The 24874-nt window shown below is 38.9% G+C and overlaps 1 protein-coding gene across 8 annotated transcripts in view; it reads left to right on the plus strand.

The window, feature by feature from the left end:
• Positions 1 to 24874, plus strand: part of SH3KBP1 (SH3 domain containing kinase binding protein 1) — a 215334-nt gene that overhangs the window by 131987 nt on the left and 58473 nt on the right. For all 8 annotated transcript variants that reach the window (XM_072330073.1, XM_072330081.1, XM_072330089.1 and 5 more), the window contains one exon: positions 4563 to 4759. In XM_072330073.1, coding sequence (XP_072186174.1) covers positions 4563 to 4759 — 197 coding nt within the window. The remainder of the gene's footprint in view (positions 1 to 4562; positions 4760 to 24874) is intronic.

Genomic DNA, 24874 nt, shown 5'->3' on the forward strand with positions numbered 1-24874 from the left:
TGCCAGGAGTCCCTCGTCTAGTTCCAGCCAACAGTTGGGAGCGGCTGACTCCTGGGAATTTTAACTTAGTGATGTGACCCTCGTTCAGGCTTTGGGGAGCTCGCTGAGATGTGAGTTCTGCCTTGTGGTGCTGCATTGTTTAGGCAACTATATATCAGAGCATATTTGTTTCTACAAACAGAAATGGGAAGTGACACCCAAATGAGACTTAACTGCCTCCTGAGAAACTGTGAAGATCTGGAAAAGTTTCATGCTATTAGAATCGGTGGGATGGCAAGCACATTAGTATACTATCACTGCGTTGCATTTTTATTCTTAGCTTCTCAGCCATCCAAATGCTGACAGAGAGTTGACAGCTTTCTAGAAAATCTGCTGTTTAGTCAGGCCTCTGGCTATTTCTTTTAATGTAGCTTTTATCCGGTTCTCAGGTATGTGAAGTCCTGAGGAAACCATCTTCTCAGTTCAGTTCTCCTGCAGAGCTGTTTGCAGTAGTGGTGAAAAAGGCCACTGAAAACTGATGGTAAAAAGAGTTTGTTGAAGGGACAACCTCAGACATTACTTCCCTATGTAGGTAGGGATAGGGAGACTAGGACTGCTTTGCTTAGAGTAGGAAAAAGGCTAGTAGTGTTATAGAAGAAATCATAGAATCACAGGATTGGAAAGGGCCTACAAGATCATTTTGTCCAACTGTCCTCCTTTTACCATTGCTACCACAAACCACTAAACCATCTCTCATAGCTCCTCATCCAGACGCCTCTTGAACACTGCCAGGGATGGCGACTCCACCACCTCCTGGGCAGCCATTCCAGTGCCTGACCACTCTCTGGGAGAAAAAGTTTTTCCTTATGTCTAATCTAAACATCCTCTGGTACAACTTGTGGCCATTTCCTTGTGTCCCGTTTACTGCCTGGGAGAAGAGGCCAAGCCCCTCCTCATCACAACCTCCCTTCAGGAACTTGTAGAGTGCAATGAGTTCTCCCCTGAGCCTCCTCTTCTCCAGACTAAACAATCCCAGCTCCCTGAGCCTCTCCTCATCAGACTTGTGCTCCAGACCCATCACCAGCTTTGTTGTCCTTCTATGAACACGTTCCAGGGCCTCAGTGTCTTTCTTGTAGTCAGGAGCCCAAAACTGAACGCAGTACTCGAGATGCGGCCTCACCAGTGCCGAGTACAGGGGGATGATTACCTCTCTGCTCCTGCTGGCCATGCTATTTCTAATGCAGGCCAGGATGCCATTGGCTTTCTTGGCCACCTGGTCCAAGTAGCCACTTCTACCAGTTGCATATGAGAGAATGTCATAGAGTCTTTTGAATCCCCTTTTTAAAAATTATTATTATTTTTAAGAGACTGGAAGGGATCTGTATTGTGGAGTAAAAACAAATAGCCTTTAGAAGGCAAGAAAAGCCTTGACTTCAATTTTGTTCCTCTCTCCAAATTGGAAGAATGGGGTAACCTATCTCAGAAACCTTAAGAGGAATTAAGATGATAAAGAGGGGCTTCCATCAGCATGTCATTAAGAGTAAGAGCACATTAGACTGCATTGTTTCTTCATGTTACTATGGAGGTTTGCATTTCATCTAATATATTCTCAATTTTTACTGAGTATAGCCCTTCTTTGCTGTCACCTCTTCTTTCCCTCAGTCACAAAGTGATGCAAACAAGAACACACTAGTTCTTGGAAAAGATAGGGCCTTTATTCTTCATTTACTACTTCATTTAATTATTTTAAGTCCCATTTCATGAGGAAGTATTATTTTAACTCTGAAGAAGTTGTGTAAGGGTGGTTTCTGGATCTGACCACTCAGCTATAGTTTGGACAGATATCAGTTCAAGTCTATTCTGTCCTGTTTAAAAATATATTATCTCCTGTGTAGCTTTTATTATCAGGACTGTATAAGGAGACAAAGCTCTCTGAGAATGAAATGACTCAAGGATTACCATCAATTGTTATCACAGATGAGTGATGTTAAGAAAGTCTGTTGTAAGCCTGAGGTGAGGCTGCTGATATGAGGTGTGTTATCTCATTATAGAAGAATGCTAACAGAAGACACCGTAATGAAAAACAAATGCTGACCCATAAACAAAAGCCTAATTTTGTTTGAGTCCCTTGAGGTTTCTGATTTCTCTTTCATGCAGGCTTCAAAGAACTGGAAGTCCATATGGCACCTGTTGAGTAACTCCCATAATTACTTCAATATTTTATTTCCACCCACTGGCCAAGCTCTGGGTCTAGGTGTACATCTCCTCCCAAAATTAGTGATGCAGAAAACCTATATTCAGTGATTTATGTAGAAGAAATGTTTTCCATTCAGGGAGTGACTAAGAGAAGTCATGTGTCCTATCAGTTAAAACCCAGTTACTTGTGGAAGGAGGTCTCTGCAGTGCTGCTTTTGTCCTTTGAAGAGCTTTACACTTTTTCAGTTAGGAGATCCTGGCAAGGATGAAAGAAGGAACCTCTGCCAGAGGATAATTTTCCTATCCCAGACTGAAAAAGATCTTTTGTTCAGCAGAGAGAGGATGAGCACAGTGAATTTTATGTTGGAAAGGGTTACTTTCAGAAATATTATTCGTTTTCCTGCTCAAGTGACAACAAGGGTCAGAAATAAGAAAAAGATGGTGACTTTGCCATGTTGCCTGAAGAAATGTTCATCTATCAGGCTTAATTAGTGTAACCCTGCACTTCTGAGCACTTCTGTTCAGACTATGGTGGAATGGCTCTGCTACAGTTAGGACCCCAGCACTATGGCCATCACAGTGCAGAGCAGGATTGCAGTGAATGCTTGATTTCTTTTTCTTTTGTTGTTGTTGTTGTTACCTTCACAACCCTTGAATTGAATTTACCTTACTGATAGCATTTATTTTACTGATGTCTGTTTAACTTCTGTGATAGAACTGTGAAACCAGCTTTGAAGTGTTTGCCCAGGCCTTTGGTGGGAAGATTAAAAAGTCCAAGCAAAGCAATTGAGACTTCAGAATATCTGAAAAAAGAGAGCTGTATTATTATTATTATTATTATTGTTAATATTATTATTATTAAGAATTCTTTTAATTCCAATCCTGGGCAGTTTATGGGACAAGTAACATGTACAGTACTATCTAAGCCAAATGTCATATATGTATATATATTCAACAGGTAAAAATAACAGAGGCCAGAGAGCCAAAGCATTTTGCTTATCTTCTGCCTTTTTGTTTGTTTCTAAATGATTGTTTGTTTCTCTGATTCTGTATTCATGTTTTGGGTATAGAAAATCTCAGTACAGAGCAGTATATGATAATTTGCTTAGCATTCTTGCTAAAATTCCTGTCCTAGTACACAATTCTTGAATTCCTCTCCTTGCAGCATCATGCTGTTTAAACCAATTTTAACGTGCGAGCTTCTTGCTTCCTTGATTGTGAATTTATGCCTTTAGGCCTGAGGACTTGTTAAGGATTCTGTGCTTCACCAGAGAAGCATAAAGTAGACCTAGAAGAAGATTGTGTTCTACTCGCTAGTTATCTACCTTAATAGTGAATTGCCAAGAATACAAGAAGTCTCCCTGAAAGCAAGTTACTGCTCACCAGAAAGACGGAAAGGTCTTGCACAGAGACCAATGAAACCAAATGCTGTGAGCCAAGCCCCAGAAAATCATTGTTATTACTAGGCAGAATTAGCAATTTAGTAGCATAAACTGCTGTGTTTTTCCTGGAAACATATTTAAGTCAATCTGCAATGTAGGAAGGAAGCTTTATGTGATTCTGGGGACTGTTTCAATTGGAGGAAACTTCAGTGGGTCCCTTCTGCTGCCAGTTACTCCTTGATGTGTCTCTGCACCATCCTGTAAAGGACTGAGACGTCACCATATTGGATCTATGGCCTGTGCTATTCAAACAGCGGAAATTTTCAGATAAGCACGGATAAATTTTCCTATTCACTGGGAGAAGTAATGCAAATCAGTATGGCGGTTTTGATTTATTATATTCCTAGGGGATTGTGTGCATGGGTGCTTTTCTTATGAGGCTGGCTGTGCTGCAGAAAGATTTAATGCTCAGCAGGGAACATATTATGCAGCTTATTTGATTGCAAATTTGTTTAAACAGCTTTCAGCTTTATGTTTCCCTGTTAGGTAATGTAACTTTAGATATCACTTGCATAATTGGCCTGATGTGAGTCATACAGATTTAAGATACAGTGCTCCTGGTCTGACTGACTGTTGGTGTTAAGTGGCTTTAAAAAACAGCTGCCCCAGAACTGAGTTTAACTCTTTCATTTATTGAGTTATCTGGCAAATAATCTGTGTATAGGGAAGAAGGATTGCCTTGATACTCTAGGAATGAGCCTTCATGAATGAACTTCTGATGCTGGAGTGTGCATGCTTTGTGAACTGGTATGAGCTCTAACTAGTACACCAGCGTGACAAACTGAAGTGCTTTTTAAAGCTCCAAAACAAGCGCATGGCACAGAGAACTTTTCTACCAGTTTCTCATCATTTGTTTTCCTTTAGAGCTTGGTGGGAGGGCCCTGGTCACAGTCCCTTTTGAAAACAGATCTTTGCACCTAATATTCATTCTTTTATCCCTCTTAGGTCTGAAAGATACTACAGGCTCTGAGAGTGATGGTGGTGACTCTGGCAGCACAAAATCAGAAGGAGCCAATGGAGTCACGACAATCCAACCCAAAAAGGTCAAGGGTGTTGGTTTTGGAGATATCTTCAAAGACAAACCTATAAAGCTACGGCCAAGGTCAATAGAGGTTGAAACTGACTATCTCCCAGTAGATAAGGTATGTATCATTTCTTCTCTTTGGTGTTGGTTTAAAGAAGTTTCCATCCTTAAGTTCAAAATTCTGTCATGGGCAAGAACTCTGTGGTCATTACTTCTTAGTCTTTCTGTGGACTACTTTCTGTTCTTTTTCTTTTGCCGTACACTGGAAGGTGAATTCCAGTGATGTTAACTGCCTGCAAGAATTATTACTTTGCTTAAACTTTTATTCATCTGTTCTTCTGTCTACTAAGAGTGCTTTTAAGTATGTATATATGTATTAGCTTAGACAGCAAGATTGGAGAGGCTTGTGCTTTTTCAGATTTGCAATTACTTCATTGTGATAAAAGATAATTGCTAGTTGTTACATAAACTAAACAGGAAATAGTCATTGTGTCATTGGCTTTCTAAAAAGGATATTTTGGAGAATAGCTAAATGCCTCAATTTAGAAACAGTTTGTTAATTTCAAAGGTGCATTTAAAATCTCCTGATCTTAATTTAAAAGATATATTAAGAGGGAAAATATATATTTTTAAGGTTTATTCAGCATGCCATAAAAAGGAAGTACTGAGATTAACACTTGTTTTCATTTTCTGACAGATTGAAGCAGGCCATCTTTATAGAGAGGGTTCTTTGTATTCTAACCTCCAAAACTGTCACTGCATAAAGAGAGACTAGAAATCAAAATGAGACGTTCCTAATAATTGGGGGAGGTGTGTTTTTTTGTTTGTTTTTATTTTTTCTTTTTAAAAATGAATGTATTTATCATTTCAAAGTACATTCATTAGGGAAATAAAGCAAGAAAAGCACATTCTTTCCTAACAAAGTAACAATACAAATAACAACAACAAAAAAACACTTAGCAAATCCTTTCTTGAAGTGAACAACTGGACTGCCATAAAGGTATTAATATTCTGAGAAGTGTTCAGAGGTTTGGACAGCCTTTTTCTTAGGTTTCATGATGATTTTAAGAAGCTCCTGGGCAGCTGCTGTTGCTCCCTGATGCTGTAGCCTCTCACATTCTGCCCCATGCTTGTTCATTTGCCTGTAGAACCAGATGCTTCAGGAATTACATCTTTTAGCCCTCAAACCTTCTGGGTTTTAACCTAGATAATATAAATGACCTAATTTATAGTACAGCTCCTACCCCCAGTTCCCCTCTAAGTTATAGTGGTACAGCAGAAACAGAGGTCAAGCAGAAGCATGGTTGAAACTAATGAAGTTAGTTACGCTACAAGATAACTGGTAGATATTTTACAGTAGATTGCAATTTGGATTCTATGTAGTGTAGAGCCTGGATAATCTAAGGGAAAACCTAGATTGTATTTCCATTGCTGACTTCTTCAAAGTCTGGCAGTTCTCTACTATGTGTTTCTAGGTGGACTTACTAACTCTTGCACAGGGTTGTTAATACAAAGAAGTAGAACCAGCTGAACTGTGTTTAAAAGGCACCTCATCAAAGAAGTCCACCTGGACTGGCAGATAGCTGTAGCCCATAGAATGCTAACTAAGGAGCTTTCTTTTGCCAGATTCAGGGAAAGAGGTGGAGAGGTAATGAAGTCAGCTCTGCATGGAGCCATCGTTATGTCTTTTTTTCTGTGAGTTTATTTGTGACCCTGGTGATCTCTGGTGGTTCAAGTGAAAATGGGCTTTATGAGAGTTTTGTGGGGATGCTAAAATAGTTTTTCAGGAGAACACACACAAACTCAGTAATAGATTTTTTTTATTATTATTATTTTATTTATTTTATTTTATTTTTTTACCTATTGGGGATATGTTTGTTTTCATAATTAGGTGGCTGCCTGAGATCTTGTTCATAAAAGTCCCACGTAAGGAAAATTCCTTTTTATATATGATGCACTTGAAAGCAGATGGACTTCAGATTATACTTGGCTGTACTTAATCCTTTTCTCTGGACTCGGGACAAAAAGTTCTGTGGCTACATATTTTAATATTTTTATTTTCTGTAGCTTTCTACTTTAATAATGCGTGACGTGAATTTAAAGTTCTTGATTTTCTTCTTGTAGCTATGTAAAGGAAATTTGCAGACAATCTGCTAAGATAAACACACTTAGAATTTACATGCTAATGGTACTTATAGTTGGTATGCAACAGAAACGTTCACTGGTAAGGTGGCTGTAGACAGAATTCAGATGTAGCTCAAAATCTGATTCAAGTTAGATACAGGCAGAATAGAACTTTCAACTGATAAGGCTCCGTTTATGCCACATGAATTATTTCTTGTGTCTGCACCACCACCTACATGGTAGCAATAGTAAATGTGAACTAATTAAAATAAATTACGTGCCCCTTAAACTCTGGACTCCATTGTTTTAGTATGAAGTGCTCACAAAATGCTTAGAAAGTTCCCTTTGTTCACTGAGGGAAAATTGCTCTGCTTTATTATAGTGAGAAATCTTGCCTTTGTTTCTCCCAGAACCAGATAAGCAGTGTAAGTAAGTAAGATTCATTGCCCAGCCAAAAATTGAACCAAGAATATTCAGAAGATTTTGAAATTTTTTCATCCTGCCCATAGACATTCCTTCCTGTGTCTTCAGATTTCCCCTAATGTTGCATGGCTAGTGGAAAATAATATCTTCATCCTTGCGAGTATAGTTGGTTATTCATATTCAAGCATGTAGATAAGTAGAAGAAAGATGTTGCTGTTGTTGTTTTTTTCCTGGGTAGGGTCAGGTCGGTTAACCTTTGAACTGGACTGTTGAGAGGCTTGAGAACTGTTGTCTTTGCCCTCTCAGAACACCAACACCTGATTCACTGACAAAATACTAGATTTTAACTGTAAAATATTAACTTCTCTGAATACTTTTCTTCTGGCTGCTAGAAATTACTCCCTTGTCATTGCAGCATTCTTTGCTATTTAATGATGGCTGAGAGAGAGAGAATCCCACCATGTTTGTAGTACCAAGAAAGGTCATATTTGGCACAAGAGCTCTGCATCTGGGGAGTCAAAAATGTTGTGATTTATGATACGGAGTCTTGAATGTAGGTTTTAAAGGGATTTTTGTCCTGGTATGTATCTTGCTCATTGGCAAGAAATAGCCTCAGCTTTCCAATAACTTGTAATCTTTATAAGAGTCAGAAACAACACTTCTCTCAATTTCTTCATTTTTTTTTCAAAATTTCTGTAGTTTGAAGATCTTCACATTCTTCGTGGTGGCTCTTCTCTATATTATTTTTGATGAAACATCTTGTATGTGTCTGTAGTGATAATCTAACCTGTTTGCTTTTAAATATTTCCTATTAACTGTTGAATTTTTTAAGCATCAGGAAATTATAGTATGGATTGTATAATGTGGCATTATTTATAATGAGGTAGTTCTCATGGAAGATGTTCCATTTACCGAAGAACTGACTTGGTCTCATTTTGTTGGCATTATTATATTCTGTTCTGTCACGTTTTTCTATGTTATGAACCATAAGTTTAGATCATATTTCATAGCAGGGTGATATGAATTATTGTTTTGTTAAGTTGGGAAGGCTTTTACACAAATATTGGCAGGGGTATGAGGACAGAAAGGATTGCTGCCAGCAGAGCAGGAAGAGATTCCATTACGCCCTGCTGTAAATCATCAGTCAGGTTGTTGTGTTCCAAGTATTAGCCCAGTGCTAACAACATAGAACAGAGTGACCCTTGTCTTTTAGGGTCATCAGTAAACTCTCTAAGGACAAAATTCAGGAATTGTGTGGAAGCCCATTGATTTTACTGGTGTGTGGAATTTACTGCTTAGCTGTTCTTTGTTCTAAAAATCACAAAAACGTTATCCTAGGGAAATTAATGATGCGGTTGTGGTTGTTTGTAGTTTAGCATAAGCCATCAAAGCTGTTCTTCTGTGTTTTAGCAGAATCACACACTTTTGCTTTGTAGGTTTCTTTTCTATTTGCATTGATGAATTTACCACTGGCTGTATTTGTTTTCCAGTCAAAATAGAATCAGATTCCTGAGGCTTGGCTCTGTCAAATTCCCATTAATGATAGGTGTAGGTGAGTTAATTGACTGTGCTACATTTGACTGAAGCTGTAGTTTGCTGACCTGAATTTCTGATAGAAGTACAGCGTGCTTTTAGGCATCGTGTGTCTCCTTAGAAAAGGCAGTATAGCATTATTGTTAAAGTGAAAAGTTTTACAGACAAATAAGAATTCCCATTTCCTCTTTCTGCATGTGTGTCACCAAGACATTTGCACAAGTGTTCATGTTTAGTTCTTTTTTTCCTTCTTTATTTTGTAGTACATTGTCTAAAACTTGCGTTTCTAAGTTGCACTTTCTTCCAATATGTTCTATATATGCTACCATTGTTCCAATAAGCTATCACATTTTCCTCTATCTAAAAATAAATCTCTAGAAGTATAGGAAAATTAATTCAACCAATACGTTCCTTTGTCTGAGTTAACTGTGTCATGTTGGTTAGTGAACTGAAATCTCAGCTGAAAGAACTAGGGGCCAAAACAGGTGAATATAAATGAAGAAGTCTTTTTTTATCTTTCTCTGAAAACTGTTCTTACTTCTGAAGAGACTACTGAGAGAATCTCTTACATTTTCCATTTGAGATATATTCATGTCATATTCATACTGCCTTTTCTTTTGTTTAGATCTCCATAGTGAGCCAGCACTGGTGAATTTGAGCAGAGCTGGATTTCATTAGCAGCGTTCAGTGAGGTCACATTAGTGATTGCCAGAACTGAATGTAAATTCTATCCAACCAGCAAATCGGGCAATATTGCAGCCACCACCATGACGTAATGTAAAGGGGGGGCTATCGTGGCTCTAGATCCAGCAACTAGTTAACTGCTCATTAGGGATCCTTCTCACTGCACGACACCACCTAGCAATTTTTATTTCTGCATGTATTTAGTACACTGAGGAGAGGGGAAATGGAGAAGAAATAATGAAAGTAGACACAACAGCTATAAGGGCTAAGAACTGATGCCAATTATTGAATCTACCTGTCCTCTGTGATAAGACAGAAAGTTGTAAATTCAGAGTAAACCTGTAAGACCTGGGTTTCTATTTTGAGGCCATGACCTAGGGACTCAGAGTCTGTGATGGTGAGGTTTTTTTTGGACACATCTTTTCCACACCAGTTATGCCAGTTCCTGCCTTGCTGTTTGTACAGAGCATTTCCACCATTCAGTTGTCACTTAAAAATGAAAGGTCTGAGAGATGCAAGTTGGAGGCCTTGCTCAGCCTATGTTGTACCTGATCTCAGGGGTACAAGGCCTGCTCCTGCTGCATGTGCTGGTCACAAAGATGTGGGAGGCATTGGTCAGAATTCTGAGATAATTTAAAAAAAAAGAATGTGAGTGATGGCACTCATGCTGAGTATGAACACTAGTAAGGCAGAAAGCATGCAGTGTGAATATCTAGTGTGTGTAGCAGTTTGCACTTGAAAGCACTGGTTTCTGGCATTAGTTTATTCGGAAATAGCCATCGGAGATGGCAGCGGTCACAGCAAGCATCAGCAGCATGTCAGACTGTGTGTAGGAACAGGGGAAGCATTCAGCTGTTTGAGCAGTGTTTGTGTTCAGCTTTGAAGTTGCTGTCTGTGTAGTTTGGCACCCCTGCCCTAACCACTTAGTTCAGAGACATCTTGTGAGCCACCAGGCAAGAAGGCCCTGGCTTCTCTGGCAGCTGTCTCCAGAGCTCGGCTGCCCGCAGCCAAACCTTGTTCCTCCACCAACAGTATGACCCCTCATTCTGAGAGCTCTGTCTGGAAGCACAATTTATGTTTATTTCGTTATGCAGAAATAACACGTGGTTGCAAATGGAATATTATGTTTGTGGAGCACTGTGGTGGTATACTGTGGTGGTATACTGTGGTGGTATACTGTGGTGGTATACTGTGGATGGTTCTTTGGAATATCATTAGCCTTTTGGGAGTAAACAATTCACAGCAATAAGAAGGAAGGGTAGGTGGCCAGTTCTTGAACTGAGGGGTAGTCAGAAAGCAGCATGCCTCTTGAGGAGGCTGACTATGACAGTTCTCGGTACAAGGGAATGGAAAAGGAAATGGAAACTTGTGTTTGAAGAGAAGAACCAATCTGATAACCCTAGAGCTGGCAGTGAGTCTTTGCTGAGTCACCAAACTATGATACTTGAGTGATTAGTGTCTCCTGGCCTTCTGTTTATACTGTCTGGTGTTTCTGGGCTAGCTTTGCTTTGGTGCTTTCTCACAATAGTTTGGAGAATATTCAGACTGCTCAACAGAGTTGCCAGATACTGGTGGCAGAGTTGAGCTTTCCCACCAGCCTGCAACAACAGTTTTTGGCAGAGGAAGTTAGCTACACAGTATTTTGTGCTTCTTGTGACTTTTTAAAGAGTATGTTTTAAGTAAAGCATCTACTGGACCCTAGATAAATGCAAGATAGCTGTTGTCTGTGCCTCAGCGGGCTAATGTCTGAAAGGATTTGCCCCTATGTAATGAATGTATCCAGCATGTGCATGAACACAGCTTTCAACTTATAGTTTAACTTGAGCTACTTGAGTAGCAGCTAAAAATAGAAGCAGAGTAGTATAAAAGTATTGCTAGTACTGGAAGTTGCTCCTAAAACTGACATGGAGATGTTGTTCTCCCAGGGAGAGTTCTGGGCTTCTGCCAGAGGGAGCTCCCTTTGAGGCGCTGGCAGGCAGCTCTCCTGATTTTGATGGTTTTGATTAGGAATTCTTAGGGTTCTCTGGGAAAACAGGATGCATAGGTTTTAGCTGTTGCAATTCTGTTTCGTAATAGGGACAGAGTAAAAGCATATGCATTCTACATTGCTGCAAACACAGTTGTGTGTTGATGACCAGCAGTTTCCTAAATCACAGGAAAGGTCTCATTTTTCCATTAAATCTTTGCATTCCCAAGCTTTATACCCCCACAAGTATTCAAAAGAATAATCATTAAAAAAAAATAAAACATATATATATCCTCCAGAAACCAACAAAGACACTGTGATTTAACAGTTTAAAACAAAGCTTGTTTCCTGAGGTCCAGAGAGATTTGATGGAGACAAAATCTGAATTTCAACTTCAGTATGGAGAAAATGCTTTAGAAAGTAGTGCTGCCATGCAGCTGTTGGGCTTCAGTTTAAGTATTGAACTGTCTAACACTAAAATCTACTCAAGTAAAATCTAACTGATACAAGTTGATAGAAAACATTTCAATGCATCGAATCAAGACTTTAGGAATAAATAATTTTACAAACAGTGTCGCTGTATTTCTGGGTAAAATGAAGTCATTTTCTTGCTTCACTTGGGCTGTGTCAGATTAAAGCAACTTTGATTTTTAATTGCCGCTTATGAGTAGTTAGGTCTTTAAATTTGATGTTTAATCTTATTAGCGCTCATGTACTTTAAAAGTTAAAGAACAAATACTGCAAAAAAATGAAATAGCCGTTCAGAATTTGGTAATTACCTAAATGATGTTCATGTTTGCTGAGGTATTGAAAACATTTATGAATGGGTACCAGATTGCCTATAGCCCGTAACAGTACTGAAAGTCAAATGGATGCACTCATCTTTTGCTATCTACTTGGACTCATTAGTTGGCGGATTTTTGCTTAAATGATTTCCATTTTTTATTTTCACTTATGAGAGATTATTTTTAAAAGGTCATACTTGATCACACCGCTTATATTTACTTACATTTGATAAATATATATGCACAAATATATGTATATATCTTAAAAATATATTACAGATTATTCTTCTCTCTAAAGATAGATACCTTTTAGTGTGTGTGTTTTTCTTGAACAGATAATGATGTATTGTAATGCAGCTTTAATTTGTAATTGGAAAACAGATAACTTCAGACTGGCTCGTGAGGCATTCAGACTTTCCTCTGAGTCATTTCTGAACCTGTTCTGCAGCATAGTTCTGGCACATAGGTTGCGCTACAAGGGATGTTGCCTTTCATGTGACCAATCGTCTTGGTCTTTTCCTACCTTTAAAATATCCTGCCTTTTTTCCTTGGAGGATGTCTGATTTATTTGTTTATTTGTTCTTTTTAAAAGACATCTTGTAGAGACAGATTATACTATATATATATATATATATATATATATATGTATATATATATCCCAGCTCTACAGATTACATTGTTTTCTTGTTCTGTTCTGTGGGCACCACACTGAACAATTATCTGGCCTCCTCTTTAAAATCTACATACTGTCACAGTTTATCATGTCCTTCTGTACTCTGTTTCTCAAAACCAAGGAACCATCTTTTGGCTTTATCTATTCAGTGTATGAGTACAGTGGCTTTTTCCTTGTCCCAGCGTTGTTTTGCCACTCCCACAATACTGTCTTTTTAGAGGATGGGTGTGTGTTTAGGGAATGTGTAGAGTGTACGTATGTTTGCACATTGCAGATGTGCTTGTTTATAAATGTGTGAGCATTTTTCTGAAGGTTACCGAACGGTTCTTAAGGAAAAAATGGAAGCACGAGTGTGTAGTACGTTGTGGCTTGTGTAAATATATTTAATTTCTTCCAATTTATCTGAGCAGCTCATGATGTGATTCCTGTCCTCCTCTGCCCTTTTATGTTCATTTTAAGTTTGAATGCTCATGAGGAGGAAGCATTGAGGACTTAAAATACTTTCATGGAACAAAGCATAATCTTAGTGATGCTTCCGTTTCTTGATTGTCTTTCTTTAAAAGATAGTGCCTGTCAGAAAAGCCTAAGTATGATTTTGACCGTTTCCACCTTGCCCCCCAGTGCAGAGAAACGTGTACATTCAGAATTTGTCAGAAGCTCATTTTCCTGTAGTTATTTGCAAGACTTATTTTCTGGACTGCTCACAAGAAGTCCATACATCCTCTTTTCACATTACCTTTCCCAGCTATCAGTCTCATGAAGTCAGGAGAGGAAACTTCTAACTCAAGTGTGAGCAGAGGTAGGAAAAGCTCCAGATTTCCTGTGAAATAAACAAGTGGAACCTTTGTTTCCCTGGGATGGCTTGAAGAGTGAGTCAGTGCTAGGGCAGGGCTCCCACCCTTGCTGGGCTGAGCTCATGCAAGGAAGGGGCAGGACTCCAGTGCTCTTCTTGGACACTCTGAGCTGCTGAAAGGCAGCTGGGCTTCACAATGGGAGAGGAGGTATTTCTTTTATAATTAGTTGGGTGTTTTGGTTTTTTTTTTTTTCCGTCACTATTTAAAACTCTTTTGTAATATATGTATTCTGAAAGCACAGAATTTGACTCCATTGTGGTTCTGCACAGTTTGTAGATGCTGATGCTGGGTAGGTAAAAAGAAAAAGAGTACTGGGGATCCTGAAGTCCATGTCTGTCATAGAGGAAGGTATTAAAATAGGGGGTTTCTTCTGCATGAAAATGAATTCTGTCCTGCCTCTGTTTAACTTAAGTTTTTTTCCTTTTGGACTGTTTGGCCGTTAAGCTTGCACAGATGGGTTTCTTTATTATTTCTATAAGATTTGGCTTCAGTTTTCTTACTCTAAAGAGTAGTCTAACTTTGGATTTAAGCAAGAATAGTTACACAGTCTTTAGGATATGTTGTTCTTTCAAATATTTACTTTCTAAACAAAAATTATCCCCTCTCCCTCCTTTTTCCCTTCCTTCCCCAGTGTTCTAATAAAACCGCTTCTTTTTGGCAGAAGAAAAGAGGAGGAGCTTTATTAGTTCCTCTTCTGTGTAAGACGACATTTGGGGTCTTTCGTATGAATGAGGAAAACTGATAGAAATTATTCTGAAGCAAATCTTACTGGGATAATAAAATCTAAATGGGAATTATCCCTTCAAGGAAAACTGGAGTCAACTGACATTTGTAAAATCTTATAGGAAGCTGAAGGGAGAGACACCAAATAAACTACTCAATTATTTACAGGGGCTCTCTTGATAGAAACATTCTCTTTGTTTAACAACTCAAGTCTGTAGAGTATGCGGGAATGAAGCTACAGTTTTTCTGAGTTGTTTCTTTTCCAGTGTTCTGTGTGTCTTTCTTTCTTTTGCCTTAAGAAAAAGGTGAAGGAGGAAAAGAGAAGTGTTAAAGAATCACAGAGCAGCCAGACACTCTGGGGGACTGAAAGTCTGCAGGCCAATTTCTAAATTGCTTTTTTGTCATCTTTTTTGCATGTTTCTATATTAAGTCAGTGACTTTTGATCTCTATAAAATAGTTCTTAAATACCATGAATACATTATTCATCGTGTTATTCATTATTGAGCTTATATTATTAAAGTTGACTAAGCACTTCCTAGAAACTTCTCAGTAGAACTCAGGGAGGGGTGATTGGACTCAACTCCTGGGGGGACGTCCCCAGGCAGCACTGCCTTGTGGCCAAGAGCATTGCACTGCTGCCTGGTTTCTGCTGGGTGCTGGGCCACTTGCCATTCAGTGGCCACCCAAAGAGCAGGAGACCTGCATGCATCCAGCTGGCAGCTTCTTTAGAAGCAGGCTCTGTACCTAAAGCACTTGCTGAAAAGAAAAGCTGAAACACATGATATTAGTCATTTTCCACTCGTGTTTCAAGTTGTTGAGATGTGTTCAAAGGAAAATAGTTGAAATTCCAGTCTGCTGAAAGAACTGAATGGTGATACTCGTGTGTTTTGCTTTGTCACTTGGTTCTCCATATTTTAGTCTGCAAGAACTGCAGACTAACATTACATTACATTGCATTACATTAGTTACCATTACATTAATTAATGTTAACGTAGTTAACATTACATTAACATTAACTAACTAACATTAACATTACTAATATTACCCTGCTCAGCCTGGGTAATTTTTGCAGTTGATACAAGGTTAGAAAGGAAAGAAAGGAAATATAATCTGGAAAGAAGAACTGTGCTGTCAACATGGAAGAGATATTTAAATGATATGTGTGATGGTTTTGTGTGGTTTCTTTTTTTAACTGAATATGAAAAGTACAATTGGACAATACAATCTGCTCCTCAATTTGGTGTCAGAGTTGTTAGCTTTCTCGGGAGAGCAAAGTAACATTGTTGCTGCTTTCAAAAGAAAGATGCCCATGAAGAGCCATTCACTGATTTTTGTTTTCTTAGACTTTTCTTTAAGAAATGCAAGTAGCTCAGCTGCTTCCCTCACTGCTGCAAGAGGAAGTGTAGATCTACGTAGCAGTTGTAAGGTTTGCTAATTTTTGTAAAAGGGAAGGTTTCATAACAGCAGTTTCTCTGCTGATGGTACAATCTGGATCATGCTGGTTATCAGCTGCAATCTAGACAGGCATGGCTCTCCTGGGAGAGCGCGAAGGGATTTCATTCACTAAGTGCAGCCTAACTGCAGGATTCTTCCCAGAGGAGACAGAAATTAATTGCGATTTGCAACCTGCAAATGGTAAAATTCCTGACAAGGGGTGCCGGGGGACATCTTACATTTGCATGAACTACAGTCAGTAAAAGGGGAACATGAAAAATAAATAAAGCACCGAAGAAAAAGGACTCGTCTATTGGAAAAAAACAAACAAAACTTTCTTTCCTTGTGAAAGAAAGTTCTACCTTCTACCATCCAAATCTGTGGCTTGAGAGGGAAAGAAAATGAGATTGTCCAGACTCCTCAATTCCACATGCATCCTTTCAGTACTGGGGTGAGGCAGTCGGGAGCATACTGTGTGGTTTTCATTGTAGTTGTGCTTTATTCTATTCATATAATTTTATTTCCTAAAGTGTTTTTACTCCTTAGTGATTCTAATATGTCATGCTCCATTTGTTTCAGCAGTGTCTGCCTAATCTAAGCTCTTCCATTGGCTTTCTCAATATTAGCCTTTTTTGGAAGGCAGATTATGAGTTCATTAGCTGTTTGAAACTGGCATGACTTGCAGCATCAAATGTCAGGAGTCCAAATTTAAAAGAAATAGGAATCTTACAAAGAGTGTGAGTTAAGATATATAGGTTTCTCTCCTGTCAGCTCAAACATAAGAGGAGAAAACATCTTATCTGTTCCCTTCCTTGTCCATAATTGAGTATTTGTCAGGATACCGAGCTATTAAAGCTTCGGAGTCTGAACTCATCTGCAGATGGAGTGGGTACCCAGTGGAGAGTAATGATGGAAAAAACAAAATGTACCCTGTTCTGCTCTCTGAGCTACTCAGGGATTTCATGAAAATGACAGTGTGGGTTCCTCCTAACCAGGGATAGCCTATGATTCTATGATTCCTTTTTTTGTATTCATTGAAGCTGTCCTTCCTACACCTCATTTTTATCCAAGAAGTTAAAACAATTTGCAACTCGTATTTTACCTACTTATTTGTTTGAATGTTATTTGAAATAGCACATGTTTCTCAAGGGACTTGCATGAGGCTGAAGAAGATGGTCTTCATCTGTGTTTTATGGACTGCTGGTGGTCTGCTAAACACCTGCTAGTTTTAGTGCATGGATAACTAGATGAGACATTTGGCTTAGGTCATTTTTAATGGAGCTCAACAGCTGGAAACAAGAACTACAGTAATTTTCCATTTAAGCAGTTCCGAAATTGCTGAAGAGTTGTTTTGTATTTGCAAATGGGAAGTTAGGAATCTGTGAAACAGTCCCTCTAATTAGATGTCTTGCGCACTATGAAGATTTGGGACTCTCCAGAAATATAAATTACATGAATGTGAAGGGCATAAACAGTTACAGCTCAGCATAAAACATCAGTATCATCACTGAGGGGGTAGTGTGAATTCATACATTGAAATACTGCACCTATTGTGTCTCTGAAGACACCTTAAGTCTATAGCACTTTATCAGAGTAAAATTGGAGGCATTTTAAGCCTTGTCAGGATTACCTGACAGAGCCTGATTTGTTCAGCAGGTAGGTGACTTGTTATATATGCTTCTCTGACTGTGTTGTGGTGTAGCTCATTCACCTTACAGGTCATGAAAAGACTGAGATGTCTAAAGGAAATATGCAGTTCTGTGTTGTGGATTTCTCTTTTTCATTACAGTTTGGTTTTATAATCTTTTAGATTTACAGGAGGTTTCTGGCCTGTGGGACCTACAGAACAGGGACCAAGGAACCAGGTTTATATATGCCATGTCACCTTTTAGCCCTGTAATTTCTCAATAGGAAGTGTTTGTATTGGCCTGCAAATCAGTGGATTTAAATTAATCAAAAGTTGCAGCTTTGTGATTTTTGAGAGTTTTCTAATGATTTGTTCAATATATCTTTGTTTTTCCTATGGGCTGATTTTGTCTTTGACTGAAAAGCTAGTTTGAAAATGTTTGGGGGAACAGAAGAACTGGTGTATGCCTTTGAAGTTTCTCTTGTGTTATCACTTCATTTTTATATCACTTTGCTTTATTTAGATTTACTTCCTGAAGTGTGCCACATTCAGTATTCCATTTCCATATGCTCAAAGAATGAGGTTTCCAGGATATTAAAAGATCTTGAGACATTTGTAATTCAGATCATTCCTAGGCTCCTGTTGTACCTCCAAACAGTTCAATACTGGCAAGCCTGGGGAAATGTATGAGATCAGGGTAAACATAGAGAGCTTTTATGGTGAGTGTTTACAGCCTCCACTGATTTTTAACCTTGTGTTTCATAACCTTAATGGATTTTTTTTTCCTCTTAAGATCTAGTCATATATTCATTTCTCATAAATTTTTGGTCTCTGTAACTTGCTGTAAAAGAGTGCTGCTCAGCTTGCTTACCTGATGTGGGAAGGAGTGCCTCCCTTTGTTTTGAGCATCATACCTGCTGATTTCATCTGATAACCCTTTATTTCTATTACTGGAAGAGATAATGAGTGAATCCTCCATAACCACCTTCTCAACAAACACTCTCCCAGATTTTTAGAGATCTTTCCTAATCACCCATATTTATTGTCGGGGATGGGATTAGGGATCTGTTCCATAGGTTTAATTATTCTTTGCTTTCTATGTTTTTCCAATTCTTTTAGGAACTGAGGTGAGTTATGTGTGCAAGGGAAGGAGATGAGAACTGCACACTGCAGTGTTGAATGGATTTATAATGTGTTTTGATGACAGGCATAACTTCTGGTTTTCCCCTTTTCTGCATCATCTGTGAACATGGGGAAAGTAAGGGCCTTGATCCATATCCCTGGGGGACTGCACTTGTCACTGTGATGAAATCTTGCCTTTTGTTTCCTGTCTTTTAAGCATTTACCTATCCAAGTTAATACTTTAAAAATAAATAAATAAGGATGAATAGTAAACTCTTTCAGATCTACATTTCAGTTTCATTTTTCAGTCTGGAGTTGGGTCACAGCTTAAATCTTCTTCAGGGGACTGGAACAACAACCTTTTTATTTGTACATTTTAAAGAAAACTTCCATGAATTCCTGTGAAATCCCTAAATTCTGAGATTTGCAAACTTTCAAATAGCTAAGGTAAATTATCATTACAATCATAAATAATCACAACTAGTTTAGTTAGTAGATGAAACTTAATTAAAACAAGATAAAAATATTAACACCAAATAAAATGAATTGCAGCACCTAGTGCTTGGCCTTAAAATAAGAAGGACAGGAAACCTCTTGTGAGAGTCCCGTGAAGGGGCCACGGAGATGATGAGGGGCCTGGAGCATCTCCTGTATGAGAAAAGGCTGAGAGACCTGGGGCTGTTCAGCCTGGAGAAGAGAAGGCTGAGAGGGGATGTTATCCATGCTTATTAATATCTCAGGGTGTGAGTCAAGTGGATGTGGTCAGACTCTTTTTAGTGGTGCCCAGTGACAGGACAAAGGCGCAACGGGCGCAAACTGAAACATAGGAAATTCCATATGGACATGAGACCCAGAGAGATTGGGGAGTTTCCTTCAAAACCTGCCCAGATGCTTTCCTATGTAACCTACTGTAGGGAACCTGCTTTAGCAGGGGGTTGGACTGGAGGGTGATCTCCAGAGGTCCCTTCCAACCCCTCTGATTCTATTCAGAATCACACAAATCATTTTCTATCTATCCCAGTAATTGATTTTATAGGCCTTCTTCATATATCATTTCTAAATTCTTTTCAACCCAACTAAGTAAAGCACTGGTAAATTATTTCATTAAATATTATAGAAGTTAGTTATTTTGAAGAAAGTAGTAGTTTTTAATCGAAGCAAATGTGACTATTCTTGAAGTATTTACAGCTTTTTGCTCTCACTTTGTTCTTTACCCATTCTTTGTGCTATTTCCTTTGGTTTGTTTACTTTCCTGCTTACTTGTCTGCTCAGATTCCAGTGTCCTGACTGTCAGTGCATCCCAGATACAGCAATTGTAAGATGCTGTCACACTCAGTACTCTATTTTTAGGGCACCAAGTGAATTGAGTGTGGTATAATGTAATCATACCTTGTTTACTATTCTGTGGAATGAGAATTAGGGCGTAGTAGTACAATTTAGACTAAGATTCTAATTTAGTCCCCATTTATTTGTTCTTCTTTTGCGTTCAAGAAATAATGTTTGTAATTGGAGGAAATGCATCAATTTCTGTGTGAATACTAGAAAACATTTTCCCCACATACCTTGAGGGTTTTTGTTGTTTGTTTTTTTTTTGTGCATATGCAACCTGATTTCAAAAGCCTTTTACATTTGAGCAGGGTATAGTTGTTGACTGCGTCAGCGTTCCTTTTCTGTAATAACGCAGTGCTGTCCAGAAGAGACCAATGAGTGGTTACAGGACCCCAAATCTCTATTGATTGCTGACTAAAAACAGCTTGCCCGCTGTGCCAAGAGTCAGGCTGCTGGCTGAAATTACACTGATCTTTAAGGAGATCCAGTGGGATGAAGTCTTTGCTTTTGTTTTCTTGGGTAAGACCAAGATGTTACTTGAAGGGACATTTTTATTATGATTTTGATTATTTTCACGAGACAGAGAAGTATTAAGGTACCAGTTCACACACTTGTCACAGCACCTAAATACAAGGTTTTATAACTTTTACATGGGTAGTACTTCATAGGATTTATTTCTTTACAAAGATGCTCTTGAGATGTGTAAGTAGCTGTCATTCAGGAGCTGTTCATCCAAGTTCAAAAGTGCTCTAGTATAGGCATCAGTTGGAAGAAATGCACCTTTACCTTCTGGAATATGAGCTAAATGTGAAAATGAGTTATTTTCAGATTGCCCGATGTATGTTAGTATGGCCCATATGCAAAGAAACTGTAATAGGAAATTTAAACATACTTTAATTGCACTGTTGTCTGTATTCTGTTTAATCTTTGCCAATCATCCTGCTGGTAAACATCTGGGGATGTGCACCACACCTGATCCTGTGGTTACAGCACCCACTCTTTATAGAAGTATCACCTGGTTCATATTTCATCATTTGATTGATGTAGAAGGCAGCATTGTTGCAACCTTTCCTTGATTTGCCTTGAGTATGATCCTTTGGAGCTACTGAAACACACTGAGATGCTTTCCATGCTTTCCCATTGAACCTGAGCTGGTATAAATGAGCACTGCTGCTTGTTTTCACCTTACCCCTGTGTCCACTAATTTTCATGCCTCAGTTCTATACCAGTAGTTTGTGCAGCTGTTGAGGGAAGCAGATAACTTGCAAGCTCTTTTATTCTTTCTTCCCATCTACAATACATTTTAACGTAGGTTAGTTCTCTCATCTCCCACTGCAGAGGGGCTAATGCCACTACAGAGAGAGGAGGTGGTTGGTAACTGAGGGTGGTTCCTGTGCAGTTGGCCACCTTGGGTAGATAGCCTTGGGCAACACTGGGGCAGCTCCCTCTCTTGCTCACAGCAGTTATGAGACATGCTGCATCCTGCCTCCGTGCAAGCTCAGAGCATAATCTTGGAGCAGAAGAATAAAAGCTATTTATTTTGTTTGCCTATCCTTGTGACGGTGTGTTTGTAATTGAGGACTTCATGAACACTTGTTTCCTGCCTCGTTCATTCACCTAACCAGGTTTTAAGGAAATTACCCTGTGTTGTGATTGAAATTTCCTCATAGATGATGGCAACAGGGATGCATGTGGCTTGGGCAGCTGGAACTCTCCATATTAGCTATGCATGCATTGAGCAGACTGTATATATCCAGCTGATACTAAAAACATTACTAATTATAGTTCAGAAGCACGTGGATGGTATTTATACCAAAGCATAGATAAGTAGAAAGTTGGCAGGAGGAAGAAGCTATCTAGACAACCAAGTCAGTCAAATATGCAGGCAGGTGCTTATTCACACTGTCCCTGAAGAATATTTATTTTCTCTATAAAGGCTTCTTAAAATTCCCATTACCCGTTTTGAAGTGCTGTGTGGTGACCTTTGTGGAAAACACTTAACTCCGTCCTTTTGGGAAACCCCAGGATAGTAAATACTTGATCATACTGTCACTGGAAGTATTTCACATAGAGCTGAAGGTTGGTATCTTGGGGGGGAAAGAAACTCTGACATTTCTCTTATTTTACAAGTGTCTGACAAAGGAAGGGCATTTTGACATCTGAAAACCTTCTGATTCTTTAATGTTAGTGCACTTATATTTGTCTGAATTTGGGGTAGTCCAGGTAGGGAGGATAAAGGACTTGATAATGTACCATAAATATTTGAAAAATATTTTTGTGGGGGGAAAAAAAAACCTAACAAACCAATTTGGCTTCCTCCCCTAAAACACCAATGTTGTATATATTCAGTGAGAAGCTTATTTATACATATGCTCATCCATGCCTGGAAGAATCTAGCGTCTGCTTCTGTTTCTTTGTGAGAAAAATTCTCTCAGTTACCAAATGGTGCATCAGGATTACAATAAAGAATAAAGCTTTTATGTTGTTGCTAAGGCTGGCCTTAGGTTTGCACGTAAACCTATATGTGAAGAAAATTCTGATGCACGTGAACAACATTCAGAACTAGTAGTTGAATGTTAAAGGAAGTATTGTGGTCAAAGAAGCGTGGCACATTTATTCCCCTGACCCAAGCAGTGAGGTTTTCTGACGCTTCTTGAGATATGTAACCCTATTCTTCCTCTGTATGAAAGCATCAGTGCGTTTTGTTATATTTTCTCTATTCAGCCTGACAAATGATGTTAAGCTTATAAACATCAGTGTTTCCAGCTCATACAGATGAATCCATGAATATCCGATGTCTTCCTTTAGAATATCTTCACAGAGTTTTATTTTCAAATAACAGTCCCAAAATATTTTATCTGGAATGAAGACTTCAATACACCTTCCAAAATAAATCCTGATGCTGAGTAAACCATTTTTTTCCCCTTTCTTACTGGGTATGTATGCTGTTCATAGGAGAAAGCCGTATTTGTTTAAAGAAGGGCGAAAGGATGAGTATGTTCCTCTAGTATGAAGAAGTAGGGCAGAATCTTCCATGTTGACCTAGCTGGTGCTTAACTGATGTTTTGATGTGAATCTTCAGGTGAAATCTTCTGGAGATACAGGACCTGCATAACTAAAGTAAACAGACAAGTTAGTTTCCAGCAACAATGATAGAAAACCCTGAAATACAATTGTAAAGTATCCTGGAGGAGTTAACTTGTGCACGGGTCTACTTTTCTCCCTGTGGTCAGGGTTGAATAGTTGCAGGGAAGGGCAGTAGTGCCCTCACATGAGAAAAATTCACGTATGTACTGTCCGCTGTGTGCTTTAGTTTTCTGGTGTTGCTCTCTGTCACAGGGATTGCTGATAAGCCAAAGTACATAAATGAAGGGAAATTAAAAAATTTGGATTATGCTGTGACCTCATCTGAGAGACTTTGTTTACCACCTCAATCTTTTCTGTAATCACTGTTAATTCAGTATCAGAGGAAACTGCTCTGCAGTGATAGGGATTTGCAGTGTACCACATCACCATCAAGGCCTCTGCCATTAAACAGAACCTGTGATTTAATGGTCAACTATCCTTGCATAGGCTTCGTAAAACCAAACAGGTTTTTGACTGGCAAGTTACTGCTTAAATCTCTCTCAACCCACTGAATATCTGTACACCAGATCACGGTCATTATTCTTGCTTTTATCAACTGCTTCTGCAGCAAGAAGAATCCTCATCCCCTTTCATCTTTAGGATTTGCTTGCCAGGCGATTAGAAGGATTTGTGTCTGACAGCCACATAATCTAATTACACTTGCCTTGCAGAAATAGTGAGATTAAATTCTGTCCTTGTTGTTGTTACATTCTGGTGTGTGTTGTGGAGTTAACCTGGCTGTGGAATCAGGACATCTGAACTCAGTTTCCAACTCATGTTTCTTGTGTGACAAGACATAAAAGTAATGTAGGTTGAACTTGGCTGACTGCCACCACTTAGAAAGGAGACTTATGGCAGTCAGCATGCTGCAGGAGCATAGAGGGAAAGGAGTGTCTCTGAAGCACTAGACCAGGGATACTAAGGTAGAGGAGAATCTGCTTTTGTCTTTGCTGATGTTGAGAGCACTCTGCAGCCAAGAATCCGAGGTATACAGAGACAGAGAAAATGCAGAAATTTGCTTGTATTTGCAGCCTGGTGGTTAGGACTCTTTCAGGAGGGTGTTATTATGGGCCTTCTGGTTCATGATACAAATGCTGCTTTCTGATTTATCTCCTCACTCTAAAAAACCAGCAGCATTGTTTGGGTGGTGTTTCATTTTCTGCTCCCAAGGAGTCACTTGGTTCCCCATGCTGGTACATCACCTGCACTGCATTGTATAAGCAGATGAATGAATATATTCAAGCATTAAACTTGCATTTGCTTCTATAAAATAAAAAAAGTCTTAAATTTCCTTTTACACTGCAGCTTGTCTGCTCTACTGAGATACACTACTTTCTTCCTCCTTTATCTTTGATGCTTTTGCTATAGTAAGGTGGCTTCATTTTGGGTTTCATTCAAAAGGAATTAGGTGCTGTCTCTGTATGAACACTTAGTAGCTTCAGATTCTTCCTGCGTCTCTTCCATTGTAGTTTTCATTGCTTTCCAGCTAGATCTCAGAGTTGACTCTTCATCCTCTTCCTTCTTGGCTTAGTTTCTTCAGCACAGCCAGTCCATGCTCTTTCCTTGAATTCTGTTGTCTCCTGATTTGCAGGTGACTGACATCTCTGGTTGTTCTGTTACCTGCCTGATTGCTGCTGCAGATAATGCTTCTCTTTTGTCGTTTGCACCTCAGCAAAGAAGTTAGGAGGTTCTGTAGAATTTTACTCTCATTCCCAGCACTTAAAAAACTTACGATTGCAAGCAGAGTTGCAAGCCTGTCAGAATTTCAGTTGTTTGTATTGCCACTTGCAAGTGAAGTAGCAATAAGACACTTGTGGGGATGGCAATTT

This window comes from Excalfactoria chinensis, chromosome 1 (assembly GCF_039878825.1).
Source record: "Excalfactoria chinensis isolate bCotChi1 chromosome 1, bCotChi1.hap2, whole genome shotgun sequence".
Classification (NCBI taxonomy): Eukaryota; Metazoa; Chordata; class Aves; order Galliformes; family Phasianidae; genus Excalfactoria; species Excalfactoria chinensis.